The 19372-nt window shown below is 39.4% G+C and overlaps 1 protein-coding gene across 1 annotated transcript in view; it reads left to right on the forward strand.

Annotated features, from left to right (window-relative positions):
• taf3 (TAF3 RNA polymerase II, TATA box binding protein (TBP)-associated facto) overlaps window positions 1–13347 on the forward strand; it is a 93324-nt gene extending 79977 nt beyond the window's left edge. Inside the window, exons 4-7 of the mRNA XM_007234985.4 lie at window positions 4730–4806; window positions 8494–8752; window positions 8966–9072; window positions 12728–13347. Of these exons, the coding sequence (XP_007235047.3) occupies window positions 4730–4806; window positions 8494–8752; window positions 8966–9072; window positions 12728–12842 (558 nt within the window). The 3' untranslated portion in view covers window positions 12843–13347. The remainder of the gene's footprint in view (window positions 1–4729; window positions 4807–8493; window positions 8753–8965; window positions 9073–12727) is intronic.
• The last annotated feature ends 6025 nt before the right edge of the window (window positions 13348–19372 follow it).

Here is a 19372-nt window from a genome sequence, read left to right on the forward strand (position 1 = left end):
GATAGAGTAACTGTCTCTACTGTCTAGGCAAGATTTTTTTTTACTAGATTCTAAGACATTGCTGTTAGCATTTAATTGCATTTAGAAACAGGTCAGTAGGTTGTATGATTACCACCCCAAACCACCTCTTTTTGAGACAATTTCCGTTCCATCTAGTAATCACATGACAACATTACGCTTAATGGATTGAAAACAAGATGGTGGTAATCCCAGTCAAAAGTTTCTACAGCCAGTTCAGGCAGAAGTCTTATCCATTGTTATGTTTAAAACTAGTTTATTTGCGTACTCTAAAATTTGGTAAGGATGGTAAAACTAATTTTTAAATCTTACATAAACTACTAAACTAATGTCCCAATGTTAGAAAAAATGACTTTCTGTAGAAAGATTAATTTTTTACTTAATAGATTAGAAATTAAAATGAACATCAAGCAAAAGTCTGGTTCTCGGGAGGATATTGCCCTTGATTTCAGAAGAAACAATGATAAAAGTGGTGTCAGAATACTTTTGTCCACCCTTTTAGATCAGTGTAAAGGTTATTGGCTTAATTTGAAAGTCTCAAACTTCAGAAAGTCCTCTATAATAAGCATGCGTCTCAGCTTGACTTTGTCTAGAATATTCCATAGAATCTGCCGGTTCCATTCTTTCTAATCTTCGCTCTGATTGGACGCTCTTTCTTATAGCGTCTAAATGGCACAAAGAAGACCCTGTGTTAAATTGTATTGTGTTATACCTCATTATTCTCTTGTAAAAGTGTTTTAAGAGTTTGATGTACGTATTTTATTTCCCACGTTATCAATTCTTTAGTTAGTGGTTCTAAAGAGCGACTCAGGTCTCCAGGTCACGCCGGCTACAGCGCTTTACATCCATTTAGGAGCTGATTAATCAATTTGGGCACGGCCGCTCCTTTTCAAAGGTACCTTAGGCAGGTACGTAGGTGTGTGTGTGCATGTAAAAGAGTGTGTGTGTTCAAATAAAGAACGAGCGCGTGAATAAGAAAGGCTCATCGCGATACAGTGCGGGTTAAGTAGTAAGGGGCACTTTTGGGGGAGAAAGACATTGCGCCCACCTCCTCAACCACTTAAAGACTAATTAACATAAGCAGATAGCACTATCTGAACCTGCCATTGTGGATGACCCTGACCGTGTGTGCTTACACACACACACACACAGGTCTTATCGTGCAGGTACAGGGCCTCAACTCCTTCCTTTGGGAGGGCGAGTAGTGTGTGCGTGTGTGTAAGGGAGTGCATGTGTGAAGAATGCTTGGTCCCCTAAGGCCCCTCAGAGGAAGTGTAAATGCCTTTAGGTGAAAGTGAGCATAGCTCTAATTCAACTGCAGCGAGTCTCACCCAAAACCCCTGTCTCCCTGTCCTGTGTGCTTCTTCAGCTTCACATTCTGATCACTGTTTTTGCTTCGTATGGACTAAAGATGCTATAAATTGCGATTCCAGTTATTTACAATACTCACACATACCACATAGCAGCTTCAGAAGGATGTTTATGGTACTGTAATAGTGTAAATAGCATTTCTGCAAAAACAGTACTGAAGTTTTCATCTAGCAAGTTTTTGTGCTTCTTTTTATTTTTTTAAAAGAAAACCAGGATGATAAATGCCTAAAATGTTGAGAAAAACAACTGAATATTGCTTGAAAAGATTTTTACACTAGAATAAGGTAGAAAAGTTAGCGCTAAAGCTGAGAAAAAAAAAGTTGATTCAACAGAACTAGGGCTGGGAGATATTGTTTACCATTTAAAGTGATGAGCAAGCTATTGTTTTCTTACAACCTAATAGGGGTGAGCGATATGGCTCTAAAATAATATCACAATATTTCAGGGTATATTTGCGATAACCATATACTTTGCAATATAGGAAAACTAAAATAATTCATTCATTTCAGGAATATAGTATAACAGAATAATCATAATGTGGCAAAATAAACAATATAGCATAAAATAATATAATGCAGCAAATAATATTGCAGAATATTTAGTGCATGCATATAAACTGCAAACTAAAACAATTATCCAATAAATACACCTAAAGCTTCACAGTAAATAATAGACTACTTTTAAGACAGACCAGCCCTATTATCACGATATGGATTTTTAATATCATGATATTTCTGTGTCACCATATATTGTATACGATATAATATTGCCCACCCCTACAACCTAACATGAAGCTTTTATCCTTGTATTTCAGGTAAAGAAAAGTGTAAATTTTAAAATCACTGCTAGGGGTGTGCCATACCGTATCGTGTGCAGTAATATCCCCAACAATTTAAAATATTGTGAACAATATTATACCCTGAAATATCATAAAATATCACCAACTCCTAAGTATCACATCAGGGGACTACTTTTTGCTGTTTTTATATTACCCTGTACTACCCTGCACCCCTATATTACTATACAGTACCCCAGAGTACCCTGTAGTACCCTACACTTCCTATACTACTCTATACTTCCCTATACTTGCTGTACTCTCACCTATTCTTCTCTACACTCTATAAATGACCCTATACTACCTATAAAAAAGCCATGTGATACTGATCTAATTCTGATATCATTTTGTTTCCCTGATTAAAAAAGTAGAGGAATGATTTCAGTCGTTATTGCACTGTATGTTGATTTACATCTAAATGTAGTGACATCATATTAATGCAGAGAACAATGATAAACATAATAAACAGTTCAGAAAAAATTCTGTCCTGTCCCCTCCCCTCTGCAGATGCTCGCGTGTCCTTTGGGAGTCCTCGGTTAACTTTAGAAGTGGTGCTAATCAAATGAAGTACAAACTGTGGCTGAATGATTTATAGCAGTTTAGAATTGCAGTCCTGGTATAGCCCCAGCGCAGTGTCACCTGTATATGGAGAGGAACCGGGTTGCCAGTTCTTTTCCACGTGTTTCACTGAAATGGATATGTGACGCTTCGCTTAATAATACCTTATTGAGACACTTGTTTGAGGTGATGTGATCTGAGCCCGAGCGAGTGAGCGAGAGTGAGAGAAAGAGAGAAAGAGAGAAAGAGAGGGCAGCTTGTCTTTATTTTGTTTGTGTTTGTTGGGAGATGTTTTGGAGCACAGCAGGGTTAGCGTTGGCTAATTCAGCGGCTAACGCAGCTTCTCACGCTCCTATTCTCCCTGAGTGATGCAACCTGCCAGACATTTCCCTCCAATTCTGCTGATTCTGCTCACTTTCTCTCTTTTCTTCTGCAGTGAAAGAAAGAGAGAGACAGAGAGAGGGAGAGATTGGCAGAAAGAAGAAAGAGAGAAAGTGACAAAGACCAGCAGAAAGGATGAAGGGAGGTAGAGCAAGAAAAAGGCTAAATAAAGGTGGAATACAGAGAGACTTGTGTAAAAGAAGACAAGTGAGAATAACAGAAAGAATGATGAGAGAGAGAGAAAGTAAGTGTGATTTTCTGAAAGGATGGACAGATGGGGACTGAAGAAAAATAAAAAAGGGAAGTGTGGAGAGAAAAGAATAGAGAGAGGGGGCATGGATGAATGGACGGATGGATATATATTGACCAAAAGGGAGAAATCAAATAGTTGGAGTGAGGGTGATATCAACCAAAAAAGGAGAAAATGTAAGAGAGAAAAATGATAAAAATCAAAATGATGGAGAGAAAGCTTAACCTAGACGGAGAGGAAAAGAGAGGAAAGGAAAGGAGAGACCAACCTGAAGGATGAAAAAAGAGATCAAATGAAAAGAGGGATGTCGATATACATATAGAGTGAGACCAACCAAACTGATTAAGAGCGATCATATGGAAAGAGAAGGAGAGAGTGAGACCAACATATACCCATCCTTCTTTTCTGTTTCTCATATTCTCATCTTTTTGTTGAGGTTCCCATCTATCCCTTCATCCAAATCTTGGCTGCTCTGGGTTTTTGGAAGCATAGTGTGAACTCCATTGGATTAACTGTGTCTGTGTGTGTGTCTGTGTGTGTGTCTGTGTGTGTGTCTGTGTGTGTGTCTGTGTGTGTGTCTGTGTGTGTGTCTGTGTGTCTGTGTGTGTCTGTCTGTGTGTGTGTGTCTGTCTGTATGTCTGTCTGTGTGTGTGTGTGTCTGTGTGTCTGTCTGTGTGTCACAAAATTTTACAGTGAAGTACACTACTCTCTCCCTCTCTCTTCCTATCTCTCTTTCTCCTTTTCTTATTCTTTCTCATTTTTCTCTCATTCACAGTCATATTTTTATCATTTTCTTCTCTTTCTCTTTCTTTTTTCCTGCTTTCCTTATTTCTCCCTTTTATCTTTTTCTCCTTTCTTTAGCTCTTACACTTTCTTTTTCAATCCCCCATTCCTTTTTTCCTGCTCTGTATCATTCCTTTCTTCCTTCCTTTCCTCTCTCACTCTCTTTCTCTCTGTATTCCTCGTCTCCTTTCTTCTTCCTCTCTTTATCTCTCTCCCTTAATTCCTCCATCCCTTTCTGCTTGCTTCTCTTTTTCTCGATTTTCATTTTCATACTTCCTCATTTATTCTTATTTATTCTTATTCTTTTCTTTTCTCTCTCTCTCTCTCTCTCTTATTGGCATGACCCTAGTTAGACACAGTTGTCAAAGCATCCTCAAATCACAGATGCACTTTCTAAACATTAGAAAAAATATAAAATTATAATTTTATAATATTTGTAATTATAACATATCTATTTCTCTTTTTTCTCTTTTTCCCTTTCCCTCCCTCTCTCTCTCTCTCTCTCTCTCTCTCTCTTTCTCCCTCTCTCTCAGGTTGAGCCTCCTGTGGTGCCTCAGTCTCCGGTCATCCCCAGACTAACGCTGAGAGTTGGAGCTGGACAGGACAAGATGTAAGGCACTCACACACACACACACTTGGAAAGGTATTGGGCAGCTCTCTGTGTGGTCAGAGACTGTGTGTCTGCAGGCAGGTGTGTGTTTCAGACTTTGGGTCACGTGACTAGTCCCAGATGGCCCATGGGATTGTGTATGTTCGCACACTCACACACACACACACACACTCTTCACACACACACACACACACACCTCTTGCTGTGCACTCGTATCAATAGTCTCAGTGTTCACACCACTTAACCCCCCCACTCTTTAACATACACACAGGGGGCGACAGGTAAGCGTGAGTGTGTGTGCGCACTCGTGTGTGTGTGTCTGTGTATGTGTCTGTGTGTGTATGTGTTCAAACATAGCTGATGTGTTTGCTCTGAGTGTGTTTAGATTCTGCCTCAGTGTTCCTCCCTCATCCTCATGGTTCCACCACCATGCAGGGCAGGAAACATTTGTGTGTGTGTGTGTGTGTAAGTGTGTGTGTGTGTGATTGGGAGTGTGTGTGACGACAGGAAGGCCTTTATTGTGCGAGTGTGTGTGAGCGTGTATTATGTCTGATGTCAGCTCACTCCTTTGTGTTCTTTTCTTGCACCTGTACACTGCTCTCAGAACATAATCAGACGGCCTTTCAGTGTGTGTGTTTGGGTGTGGGTGCGTGTGTGTGTTGTGTGAGACTAACTGAGTTAATATGAGAACAAAGGTTTAGATACTGTTTATGTTCTAGGGCAGGTGTTACAAGACAATTTTTTTAGGTATTTAAGGTATATTTTTAGACGATTGGGACAGTCTTGGTTAGCATGCTAAACTTGTGAAAATGTAGCGTACCAAATAAATGCATAAACGCTAACTACTAACCTCTACCCACATCATTACCTCAGTGTTAGCACACTGGCTGCAAGCCTCATCACACTTCACTACCACAGTGTTAGCACATTGGCTGCAAGCCTTATCCTACATCACTACCACAGTGTTAGAACACTGGCTGCAAGCCTCATCCTATATCCCTACCACAGTGTTAGCACACTGGCTGCAAGCCTCGTCCCTCATCACTACCACAGTTTTAGCACACTGGCTGCAAGCCTCATCCCACGTCACTACCACTGTGTTAGCACACTGACTGCAAGCCTCATCCCACATCACTACCACTGTGTTAGCACACTGACTGCAAGCCTCATCCCACATCACTACCAGAGTGTTATCACACTGGCTGCAAGCCTCTCCCCACATCACTACCACATGGTTAGCACACTGGCTGCAAGCCTCGTCCCATATCACAAAATAAAAATATTGTAATTTAGAGCATTAATTGCAGAAAATGGGAAAGTGGCTAAGATAACAAAAAGAGACCTCAGACCTCAACTAATGCAAAGAAAAACAGTTCATAAGTTTTAAGAGTTCAGAAATCAATATTTGGTGGAATAACCCTTTTTTATCACCGTTTTCATGCATTTTGGCATGTTCTCCTCCACCAGTCTTACACACTGCTTTTGGATAACTTTATGCCACTCCTGGTGCAAAAATACAAGCAGTTTAGCTTGGTTTGATGGCTTGTGATTATATTCATCATCCTGTATCGAAGATATAATGAATATATATTTATATGTATATGAATTCTGTGAAGCTCTAACAGTGGCTCTATTGATGCGCAGGCAAAAACGGATGCCTGTGAACTCTGACCCGAAGGAGTCGTGAGGTCATTTCCTGAACAGCCCACACCTCCCACTATCCGAGGACGAGCTGTCATGGAAGTGTGTGTGTGTGTATAAGAGAAAGAGAGAAAGTGTGTGTGTCCATGTTCGTTGAAGGTGTCATTCAGATAAGGCATAAATAATGACTGTGCGTGTGTGTGTGTGTGTAATCGGAGATGGCCGTTTGACACGCCCCTCTCAGGGTCAAAACCACGGCGGCCGGGGTTGCCCACTCTCTCTGGCCTTGTCAATCACGCTGTTAGCCTGCAACAGCGGGGGGTCAATCAGCACTTTACACTCCCAGATAAATTTCCATCATTTACGACACAAACTGGACGTGGTGTTGAAACGTGTTGGTGTTCTTTGTACACACAGATATACGTGTATAAGAACACGTACACTTTTAATGCACCAAGAAGTTAATGATTGGAAAGTAAAGAAGCTTTATATGGGTGAATGTAATGATGATTAGAGTGATTGCGCTATTAGAGTGAAAGGATTTTATTCTTTTATTCTTTTTATTCTTTAAATGAAGTTTATTGAAGGAGGCACTAGTACCCTGTTTTGGTGCGTCTACCCTGGATACATGATAAAATACGGTTGGGCACGAAAACATACAGGTTCTATATGCCAACCTGCAGAACATTTAACCACAGTTACTCACAGTTGCAGTTGGTCCTGTAGATCTGAAGATCTGCTCTACACTTGTAAGTTGGTAAAGTACCTATAAATGCTTTATCGAATGGTAATAAATCTGGAGACTGTACTGGACAAGCAAGAGACACATGGCCACAGGATTTTTGCATATATCACTGGGCTGCTGGTGTCTCTCGTATCACTACTAGGGGAGACTGACTGTAGTATTCAATGGCTCCCAATGTTCACCATGAGGCCTCCATACCCAGAACTGGAGCAGGAATTATCAGCACGATATTGGAAACATTTTACATTGCAAATGTTCTTTTTTCGTCAATTATATATATATCGCAATATTAAACAATGCAGAGCACATGACGTTGCCAGCCCCGCCCCCCTCCGCATGTTGTCTTGTGACCAGACTGATTAAGAGCTGAGTCAGCGCCGAGCTCTCAAAACCTGAGGAAAACAGCAAAACAACAGTAATCGGCCCTTTAATCATTTCAGTCATTAACCAATTCAGTCATTTGCATAGCGTTTGAAAAGGTAAATGAGAGTGTTTGTTTTTTTCTGGAAATAAAAGCGTGAATTTAGCTGTAACTGGAAATATCTGCGCAAAACTGTGCTGGACTGAGGTGCACAGCTTTCAACACGTGCCTTTACAAGCACGTGCCCAACCATGTGGGTGGGGGTCATATGGTTACCTCGTGTTTACTTCAGCTCCCCCTCACGCTTCTCAGGCAGCAGCAGCCTGTCACTTACACAGACACAGAGACAGCACTGTGTATCTACTTCTTGTATCAAGAATCAAAACATTGCAACATGACGTGTTTGATTTAATTGCATCCTGCGATGTGACTATTGCACATGCGCACATCGCAATGGCGTTGCTTAAACGATATATCGTGCAGCCCTAATACAGTTCCAGTCTATAGAAGTATATGGCTCAAGGGCTGGTTGAAACCATCGTTCTGCTTCTTTGATTCTTTCATTGTGCTACTCTCAGAGTCTGTCAACTGGTAAGGATTTCTTTGAGTGCGTCGTAGAGACATGTCTAGCAGTCAGCAATTTCTCACCAGGAGGTGCACTGCCAAAAATTAGCCTCTGCAAGCCTTTTTCTATAGTGCAGTAAGGGAAGCACTTTCGCTCCATCTAATCTCACCACAGCATGAGACAAAACTGCATGCTTGATGAGTTTTGCATCAATCCATGGTACATTGTTATTTTTGTTAGTGAGTGTGTGTGGCAAAGTATTATGTTAATATAATAGTAATAGAAGTGTTTTTACCATTTCCTCTGTACAGTAAGATAAAGCCTTTTAAAACCAGGCCTAATCTCTCTCTCTTTCTCTCTCTTCCTCTCTCTCAGTGTTATCAGCAAGGTTTCATCAGATTTGGAGCCCACCCCTCCTCCCCCAAGGACTCCAGTGGCCCGGGCCGGTCCAGGCGCCCGGATGCGTTCTCCTCCAGCTCCTCCCCCTCCTCCACCACCTCCGGTCACCCCTCCACCCCGTGCCCCTCCGGTGGTGCTACCGCCACCTATTCCACCCCCAGTGCTCCAGCCCCAGCCCAGCCAGGCCAAGGCCCGCGGCTGCAGCGTGGTGACGGAGACGGTCAGCGCATACGTGGTGAGGCTCCTAATCTCCCACATACATAAATACATACATACTGTTTGTGTATGTGTGTTTAGAGTCTATCTGCTGAAATCATCACTGTTGTCCATCAAATTTAATGTCTGTATCGATAAATATGTAGAAAAAAAATAAAGATGTTTTACATTATTGTAATTATATATGAGCATTATTTGTTCTGATTTGCGTGTGTTTGTGTTTTTCTCTTAGATTCGAGACGAGTGGGGTAATCAGATCTGGATCTGTCCTGGCTGTAATAAGCCTGATGATGGAAGCCCTATGATTGGTTGCGATGAGTGTGACGACTGGTACCACTGGTAAGAATCACATTTTATTTTCCATATGTCCCTTAAATATTTTATTTTCATTTTAGTTATTTTCTTTTTATTTCTTTTACTATTCTGAGCTTAAGACATTGCTGTATAAGTCAGTCAGTCTTTAGTCTCTAGTTTCCAAAAGTCTTTTGAATGTGTAGGAAACAGTACTCATTTTTCTTCTTATTATTATAAAGGTGTTACTGTGCTGTGTGTTGTGTAAATGCTGCAGTAGAGAGTGCAGTAACACTGTCTGTTCCAGCGCCGCCCTAACCCCCTAACTCCTAACCCAATATACATTTTTTCCCCCCATTTTTAGTAAACGTTTCCAGGTCCATTTACTGTCCATTAACTTTAGTACCATTTAATTTCAGTGGATTTTGATACTTTTTTGATTATTCACTGGACCAACATCAATTTAAAACAATCCTTTCCCCTCTCTTAAAATAAACTTGGTGTAATATATGTTTGTCTGAATGCACTTTACATATTCATCTAAATAACATAATTCTTAAATAATTGTAAAAATATTCTCCTCCCTATAAATGCTATATAGTTCTGGTATGTAGCCCTGAACACATATAGATCTGTACACACATAGTGTAGACTGCTGAATCGTATTAGATTATACTTTATTCCCTTTTGAAATTCAGTGATTTTGGCCAAAATCAGACTACTGCTTTTTTTTTTTTGCACTATAAGGCGCACTTAATAACCTTTAATTTTTCCAAAAATCGCCAGTGTGCCTTATAATCCAGTGCGCCTAATGTATGATTTTTTTTACCAGTCAGGTTGTAAGGAGCAGTAAAGCCACTCTGCTGAAGTGCAGAGTTATTAAGAAATTTCAGTTAAGTTTCTCTAGCACCGAGGCTGCAGCAGTATTAGCATTAGCCACTAACCACAGCGCTAGCTCTGTCACTGTTCAGAGGTGAATATATTGGACTGTAGCCTGAGTTTTTAACGTGTTAAATCAAGCTGTGGCTTGAGTAAGCTTACTCACCCAAATAAACCATTTTCAGGAGAGAAATCTGTATAGATTAGGATCCAGAGCTCATTTGACTTTCAATTTTTTTTTTAAATATTACAGTTTTGTTTACTGAGCCAAACCCACTAGGTGCGTAGATGGTGTCCATTGTGGATTGTGTAATTGGGTAATTGGCCTTCAAAATTATGGAGAAAATGGTGTAATAGAAATAAATGTATATAAAAAAAATGCCACACTGACTTGTGGGATATGTGTGTGAGGCTATTGCATTGAATGTGGATGTGAAATATTCTAAAAAATCAGACAAGGCAGTACAAAGCTGACTGATCGAGATTAGGAGTATTCCATGAACACAACGTTCCTTGAAGTGCATGCAGCATCATCTTCTGCAGATGTGTGAGGTTTAGTGAAATCCTGTGTCTTCATCTAAGCTCCAGATGTCCCCCGAGTTTAATTAGATTTTTTGTTGTTTTTGATTGATCTGCCGAAACACTTTTATTTTGTATCATTTGCTGAGCCAGTAGGCAGGCAGACGTATACATCACACGCGCTGGAGTGTAGGAGGCACCAGCCGCACAACAAACGTAACACACAGCATCCCCCTTCCCCTGGCGCCGCCGTAAAGCCATATGGAATCATGTCTTTTAGATGCGTTTTGTTTGGCGGAGATCAGAAACACAGCGTCTGTGTAATGATCAAAGCTGAGTGATGAGCAGTGAAAGACACGGGGATGCGCTCAGTGCAGAGAACACTACCTGCCTCAGTTTAGGCGAGTTCTGAGATAAACCCTCCAATTTAATGCACTTTATTCAGGCTGGCTCTGCGCTGTGTTACGCTGAACGCTGCCTCAACTCAGCAACAAATTCAGCTTCATACTGTATTTTTCCAGCTCACACTGCAGCTAAACGAAGTCATTGGTCACAGTGTTTTGCAGAAGTGTATGTAAATATGGTACATGCAAATTAGAAAAGCAAATTTACACAAAATCGCTGGTATGAAATGTTTTTACAGCAGCTGAACCAGCACTGCCGCCCGTTTACACTGGGTGAACATTTTGTGCTGAATGAACCAAAAAAAAAAAGACATTAAGAGGCTTGAGTACACTAACTCATTAGAGTAAAGTGTGAAGTTCTTGTAAAATGTTAAAAATCAACAAACTGATCTTATTATATTTTATCATTTTTATCCCATTTTCCACTAATTTACAAGCCAATTTCCCACCCCACTCATTAGGACTCTCCCTATCACTAGTTATGCCCCAACAAAGTGCCTCCTCCGATACGCGTGAAATCAGCCACTGCCTCTTTTAGAACTGCTACTGAACTGCTAGCATTGCCGAGTAGCATCACAGCGCACTCGGAGGAAAGAGCAGCAACTTGGTTCAGATACATCAGCTCACAGCTGCCTTGTGCTGACTGATAACACCTTTTGGTGTGATGTGGGGAGAGAGCGCCATTTACCCACCCAGAGAGAGCAAGACCAATTGTGCTCTCTCAGGGCTCCAGCAGCCGATGGCAAGCTGCATGAACAGGATTCGAACAGGCAATCTCATGATAATAGTTGCAGCGCTTACCCTGCTGGACCATTCAGAGCTCAGATGTTTATTTATAAACCCAGAGTACACTGAGGGTGACCATCAGATGAGAAAAAGGAATTCATATATAATAAAATAAGTATGATTAAACAATTAAGATAAATAGAATAGAATACAGGAATATAAATTTAATTCAAGTAAACCATAAAAAAGACCAAAAAATATGAATATGATGTAAACAACACAAAATAATGGTGAAAAGCATCAAAAATATTAAGAACTAATAAACAAATAGCAGAGGTTTAAACAAAGGTAAAAATACAACTAAATCACTCTAAATCATAGAAAAAAATCAACAGTCTAATAGAACAGCTACAGTCTATTTAAAGGTGGCTATAGACTTTACACTTTTCTTATTGAAAATATAAAGTGTCAATAAAAAAGTGTTGCAATGTGTACAGTGCGCATACACTGATTTGGGGTTGGCCCCTTTCATTATCCAATTTGTGTAGAATCTCTGATCAAATAATGTGTTAAACGATGTGTGTCCAGTTTTAAATGCCAGTATCTTTAGTTGCAGTTTCTTCAGTTATTCATAGTTTATGAACTGCTGATTGCTATTTGTCGCTGTCCAATGAAAAACAAATCTCTATTTTCGTGGATTTTTAGTTTACTTCTGATTTTTGTTTACTACATAGTTTGAACAAACTGTCCCTTACACTGTGCCAAAATTACTTGATGAACGGACCAATAAAGATACTTTAAAATGACCTGAAATATTTTTTTTTATGTTGACTTGCATTGAAAGTAATGAAGGTTGTTTTTCTCTCTTGTGAAGTTGCTGTTTTGGAGATACTTGTTTTTCATTGGACAGCAATGATTTCCTTTGTTGCATGTGGTTGCCATTTGGCAACAGTTGTATTTAATCACTTTATATAAAGCTATGTATATTTATAAGCTGATAGCACATAAAATATGTTGTTCACAGTTTTTTCTGGAAATTAGTTTCTCTTAAATTTGTTATAGTTCACAAATTCCTAAAAGAATTAAAGCAATGAATTTTCCATATAGTGAACTTTGTATGTAAAGTGTTTTGATTTTTGTATAAATCTAACAGTTTTCTCATTTTTTTTTTTCAGGCCATGTGTTGGCATCTTAACCGCCCCACCGGAGGACCAGTCCTGGTACTGTGTGAAGTGCGCTGGCAAGAAGAAAGACAAAAAGACAAAAAAGAGGAAACGTAAAGCGCACTGATCATCAACTCTTTCTCTTTCTCTCACTTTCTGTCTATAGGTCTCTCGCCCCTTCCTCACTGTTTATACATCAATGCCTTATTTCAGTTCCAGTCCCCCCCTCTGAGTTTGGGTTTCGTTTCCTCCGCTCCTTTTAACTCGCTCACTGTAGTCATTTATGTATTTTTTAAATGATATTTGCAGAAGTCTATGTTAATTTTTTTATGTGGATAATTCTCCCGTATGTCTATACTGCTCTTTGTACGGAAGCCAGCGGCTGTTCGGTAGGTGTGTGTGTGTGTGTGCGAGCGCGCGTCAAGACGAATCCCCCACTCCCCCACACGTCCTCCTCACTCATTGACGTTTTTCAACTCCATGCTGACTGATCAGAATCACATCTCTGAAAAAGAAAAGAAAAGAAGTGTGTACTATAATCTGCCTTTTTAATAATATTGTTGTTCTCATTTATTTAGATTGGAAGTGCAGTTTCCTTTTATTATGGATTCAATTAAAAGCTGTTTTTTCCACACTGTGTTTTCATTGTCTTCACACCTGTTTGCAGGAATGTTTAAAAAATGGGGGAAAATCTGAACATTATGAAAGATATTCACTCTATGTTGAGGTAAAAAAGTTAAAATGAGATAAATAAACCAAAAATGAATGGAAAATGGATCTTTAAATAAAAACGTTGTATTGAGCTATAAGCTCCTCTGACACATTCCAAAACATGACACACAATGTTATTAGTTTTATTTTTATTGCTTGACACACAGTGTATTTACCCACCATTATTGCACACAGCTGTTACACATATGCCAATCAATGTTGCACCTTCGTTTTACTTGCATGTCAGAAATGGAGCTTAGATCGGGCCCAAAAAATCCAGCCCGACCTGACCCAAGCCCGTGCACGTTCTGCCCGAGCCCGATTTAAACAAGACATTTTTTTAAGTAGAGTAAAAAAACTGAGCTTTAAAATGAGCGATTAAATGTTTAAATGAGCGAAATCCGATTAAAATTATGTTAAACAACATTGCAACACTGAAGAAGCATATTAAAAAATACTATTAAAAAAAAAATCATAAAGAATCGATCTCCCCGTCTACTATAATATAATTAACAAAGAAGAATATAAAACACTTTCTGAACAAACTTTTTTTTTTATTTGTAACATAAAGCCTATAGCCAAAAAACATAAACATCAATAAGGCGACCCACTATGCACACTAATAATTATACCAAAATAGACAGAGAACAATAACATAATTAACAATGACTTTTGTCTACTCTAATATAATTAACAATGTTTAAGAATATGAACAAGCATTTTTATTTTAAGCATATAGTCTTAGTGCAAAACACATCAGGCTACATGCTTAAAAAACACATTATAGCCTTATGTGCCAAACACATATATAGGCTTTAAGTTCCAGAGCTGCATTATTATATCATTATAACTTGTGCAACATTTTATTTAAAACAGTTTGATTTCTTACTTTACTATATTTTGATTATCACGCCATAGCTTTACATGAAATAATAGCATTAAAAAAACAGAGCCCGACCCGGCTTTGGGAAAGTAATGGCAAATCTTGGGTTGGGTTCGGGCTGAGAATCTAAACTCTAGTCAGAAATACATCATCGAATGCATTACCACCCACAGTGAACAGTGCAGTGCAGTGTGTGGTAATGATGGTGACTGGCAGCATCTGGCTACAATTGTCTGTGTGAACAGACAAACAATACTGGCAGAAATCACATCCACATCCACATTTAGCTGAGCCACTCCAGCCAGACAATGCTCGTCCACATACTACTGCCATCTCAAGAACCTACCTTTCTAGACTCATTGCTAGACTAAGTTAATATAAAGTAAATATATAAAACCACAATAAGTGTCGTTTGACTCAATTTGTGCCTAGATTTTGTATTTGCTTCCTCTAAGCTTAAACTACCAGTTTAATCATGAGGCAGTTTCTGTATCTGTATGTGAATAAGAAGACTTACAGTTAATGTGTTTTGATATTACTAAAATGATGTAAATGCTTTTATTAGTTTTGTTTGTTTTAAATTCTAAGATGATGCCTAAAGAATAGTTTAAAATGAATTTTTATGTATGTGTATAAATTCACTCTGGGCAGTTCTCTTGTGAAAATGTGCACCACAGAAAATGACCACTGCTGGAATGAAGTAGACATTATGTGAGAGTTGTTGTTTCCTGGAAATGTTTTTTGTCCTTTTTTTGAGTGCTTAAAAGATACTAAAAAGCTGTAAATTAATTTTTTTTTTTCTCCTCAGTGGAAAAAAGCTGTTATTTACTCTGCAGGTTTACGAGAAAAGGCAATATTGCAGCAGTTCGGTAGGAGATGCGTCCTCCAGGAAAAGAAAGGGAGAGTTCGTAAACTTTTCCACATAGAATTACAGGGTTTGTGCACCAGGAACAAAACCCACATTGGCCTTTAACTTATCTCCCCTGGAGTAAAATACCTCCCTTTGTGGCCGTGCCAGGGCCAATGTGTGTTTAAATTACATGCTGTACCTTTTAAGTGTTCCAGTCCACCTGATGCTCAACCTCTCCTATTTCCTCCACTATGTGACCAGTGATCACCACAGTGTGCCTGAGCCCTGCGCTGTTATCCGCACCGTAATACCTCATTAAATATCCCGAAGCTACCTGTCATTCCGGCTAATCGCATGCAGATGCGGAGGCCTAAATAAAACAGGGCCTTTAGCGGCGGCCCGATCATCGCTGTATGATAGCGCGTATCAAAGAGAAGCCAGGCTTTTTATTTTTGCCTAGTTATTTCTTTCAAAGCGTGCTGATCTGCGTTCCCAGCATAGGGGAACGGTTTACCCCGAGATAAGAAATGTCTTCCACATGCAGACGGGCACACAGCTCCGCTCGTTAAGGATGGTGGGCAGATATGACCTCCTCTGATCAGGGCAAATGCACACATATGTCTATAGATTTTTTTTTTTTTTTACTTTTAACCATACAATGTAAATCTGGCTGCTGTCGTTTGCTTTCTATTTAAATTATTTAATCAACAAACCAATAGAAATGTTCCAAAATACAAACAAAAAATATCCTGTTGAATGTTAAGTTAATTTGCTGAGGGTTTTGGTCCCATAAAATAGTTCCAAATATTTGTGGAAACTGTTTTTATAAATGTTGCAATTGTTTTACTTAGATTTGCACCGATTGCACAGATGTGCACATGCACATAGGGCTGGGGCGGTATTGATTTTTTATAACCGCGGTAAAAAACTGACGCATCACCGCGATATTGCGGTTAACCGCGAGACCCCAAAACACCCCCCCCCCCAAAAAAAAAAAAAATCACCACAAATTTATTGGTAACAAATCTTTATTCTTCAAACCATACAGCCTACACACAACCTCTACATAAACCATAAATACAGCATAACAAGTGAACATATGCTGCCTGTATAATTCGTCATTGTACAGCTAACCTGTCTTTTTCCGAGCAGACTTTTTGAAGGAGGAGCTTGTCCGCCTCCCCCTTCTCCATCCATAGATCTATTTTAGGGCTGGCCCGAATAGCGGTTTTGAGCTCAGGATATTCGGCAGTAATTGGTAGCGAATATTCTAATATTCGTTTAAAAAAAAAAGACGAATTAATCCACAGCAAAATTTTCCACTGACCCCCGGCCCCGAAAAAAATATATTTCTCACCCCTTTCCTCGGGCCGTTCGGGCTCAAGGCTCAAGAAGTCTGTGATAGGCGTCTGTTTTTTTTTTTATTCACACTCTTCTTATTTCTCATTAAATATCTACTAGATACAGATTATATCTGTACAGTATCATTTATTTCACTTCCCTCCTGAATATTTGGAGTGCATTATGTCTCCTTATGTTGTGTAGTTATGTAGTTTTCACCCCAGAATTTCTGCTGCCTCACACCAGGCTTCGGCTGCATCGCAGGGCAGGAGCGCAGCTGCGTTACGGCTATTTCGTTTGAATTGTGCAGTGCAGAGTATTACAGATTTTGTATTTTTGCACTTGGGCTATTAGCTCAATATTAAATATTTCGTTTGTTTATAAATTATTTTATATTCTTAAACCATGTTAAATTATATTCGATTGGAGGAAATTAATTCAGACATCATTTCTTTTTTGTCCCGTTACCGTTCCGCAAAAAAAACCCTTCTTTTAATCCCGCATCAGCCCGCCACATACACAGTTTTGCCGCACCTGCCCCGCGGTCCTAAATAAATTTAACAAATTACATTTAGTGCTTAAAATAAAAAAAAATATTTATTAAAACCGCGCTGAATAGTGCGGTCACGTTTCTTACCACATTACAAAACAAAAAATCGGTGTGTGTGTGCGCGTGTCGGTCCATTCTCCGCTCCTTTTTTGTGCTTAGGGTTTTTTTGTTGCGTGCATGAGAATCACTGCGTGATTATTACAATTTTCTTAACTATTTATTAATGTGCTCCCACATCCTCTGGATTGATTAAACTCCTGTTCCCGCCAATAACAATTCAGTTCTGTCTGTGCCGCAAGATATCCTGACGGGACCCGCGTCATATAATATGTTGATTAAAATGTCGTGACGTTAAGAAATCGGCTCGCAAGAGACAACCGACCAAAAAAAAGACATTAGTTCCATTTTAAAATAATAGAAACCTGTCCTTTATGTTTGACAATTTTTGTTTCACTTTACGTGTCCTTACTCATCTGAAGTTTATTTATCTGAACTGAGTTTTATATGGTTATATTTGTAGCGGTTCTGAACTCAGTTCCGCGTGCTGTGAAAGAGACAAGGCGCAGCGCATTTTACCTCAGACTTGGTCAGATAACAACATTTCAGTAAAGATGGTGGTTATAGTTTTATATCATTGCTTTGCTGTTTGAACTACACTTCAACCAACCTTACTATTTTTCCCAAGACTGAGGCGCAATGCGCGGTGCTCACGCAGAACAGCCAACAGCCAGACAATGAATTAATATATTTTACTTTCTCAAAATGTGACCACGGAACACCTTACATGGCTCTATGGTTTACCTTATGGTGGGTGAATTAGTTTGATGTGTTGGCGAGAGGTGCAGACACCACTTTCCGGCAAAACTTGCAGATGATTCTCTTCTGTTCTGAGTCTTTTTCTTCCTTTTTTCTCAACTTACTGAGCCTGCCCTGTAGCTTCCATTTCCGAGCCAATATTAGTGCTGCTAATCTTCACTCTCTTCAGCAGCCTCAATGGAGACGAAGTGAGCAGGAGACTCCAGAGCTGTTCTGGCCTCAATGAGTACCACGCACCGCGTTTTGCTTAACCCATTCGCCGCCGCGCCAGTGCAGCGGCAGCACAGATAAATGACAAAAAAATTTATATTCGATATTATGAATTTTGAGATCGTTTGACACCAATATCTATCGCGATCAAAATATATTTGATATATTGCACAGCCCTATAGTGTAGGACTTACACTTGACATATTAATACTGAATTCACCACAGTTGTGCTTATATGGAGCATTTTACTACCGCTCAAAACGCAGTCAATCAGATTTGACAGCCATAAAAAAATGCGGTAATGACGGTAATGAGCTCATCACCGCGGTGACGTCCCATAACCGCGGTATTGCGGTAATAAAATTATCGTCACAGCCCTACATGCACAATCACTCAGTTTGTCTAGTCCTGGTATAGAACAGAGATGTCCTATAATAGATATAAAATGTGGAATCCGGTGTTCTGACAAGTTGTGCTACCCTAATGTATATTTAAGCAATAATACACTCGAGGTTCGTGCTATAACATGTAATATTGGTACTGCTGTGCTGCGGTCGAAGGCACGAGGACACAGGCCGTGTACTGTAGAGCAGCAGAGCAGTGCCAATATTATACGTTACAGCACGAACCTAGTGTATTATTGGGATTATACCACAGTTTCCTGAGTAAATGATGAAACACAAGCTCTAAATATACATTAACTACCTAATTTACCCCCTGTTTACTGTTTTTTTATGTCTGAGTTCAGATTGTGCATTGTGTTGGGTTTGGGCATGGGCAGAGAAACTAAATTCTAGGCTATTAGGGCTGGGACACAGGATGCACACTTATAAATAATTGTATTTGTCTATTATTTATTTGTCTATAAATTTTTTGATGTGCAGTGTAAATCTGGCAGCTGTTTTTTTTACATTGTTTTCAAATTTTATGGTGAACGGAACAATAGAAATGAGGATTTTGGTCCCACTGTTAAAATATATACACTATATGTACAAATATTTGTGGACACCCCTTCAAAAGAACATATGAATGAATAATCAATTAGCTTTTTATCTACAGTTGTAGCTATTACAATTAACACAAATGTGCAGATTCACACACACAGCTTGTCTAGTCCCTGTAGAGAGGAAGATGCCCTCCCAATAGAATAGGATTCTGTGATAAATGGCAAATTTCGTGTCCAAATTTTATGATGAACGGATCAATTGTCATTCAATATTAATCCGACTGTTTAGGCCAGAATGTTTGACCAATAGACTAATAGGCCGATAGACTAATAGACCAAAAAAAGTGCTC

This window comes from Astyanax mexicanus, chromosome 2, assembly GCF_023375975.1.
Source record: "Astyanax mexicanus isolate ESR-SI-001 chromosome 2, AstMex3_surface, whole genome shotgun sequence".
Lineage (NCBI taxonomy): Eukaryota > Metazoa > Chordata > Actinopteri > Characiformes > Acestrorhamphidae > Astyanax > Astyanax mexicanus.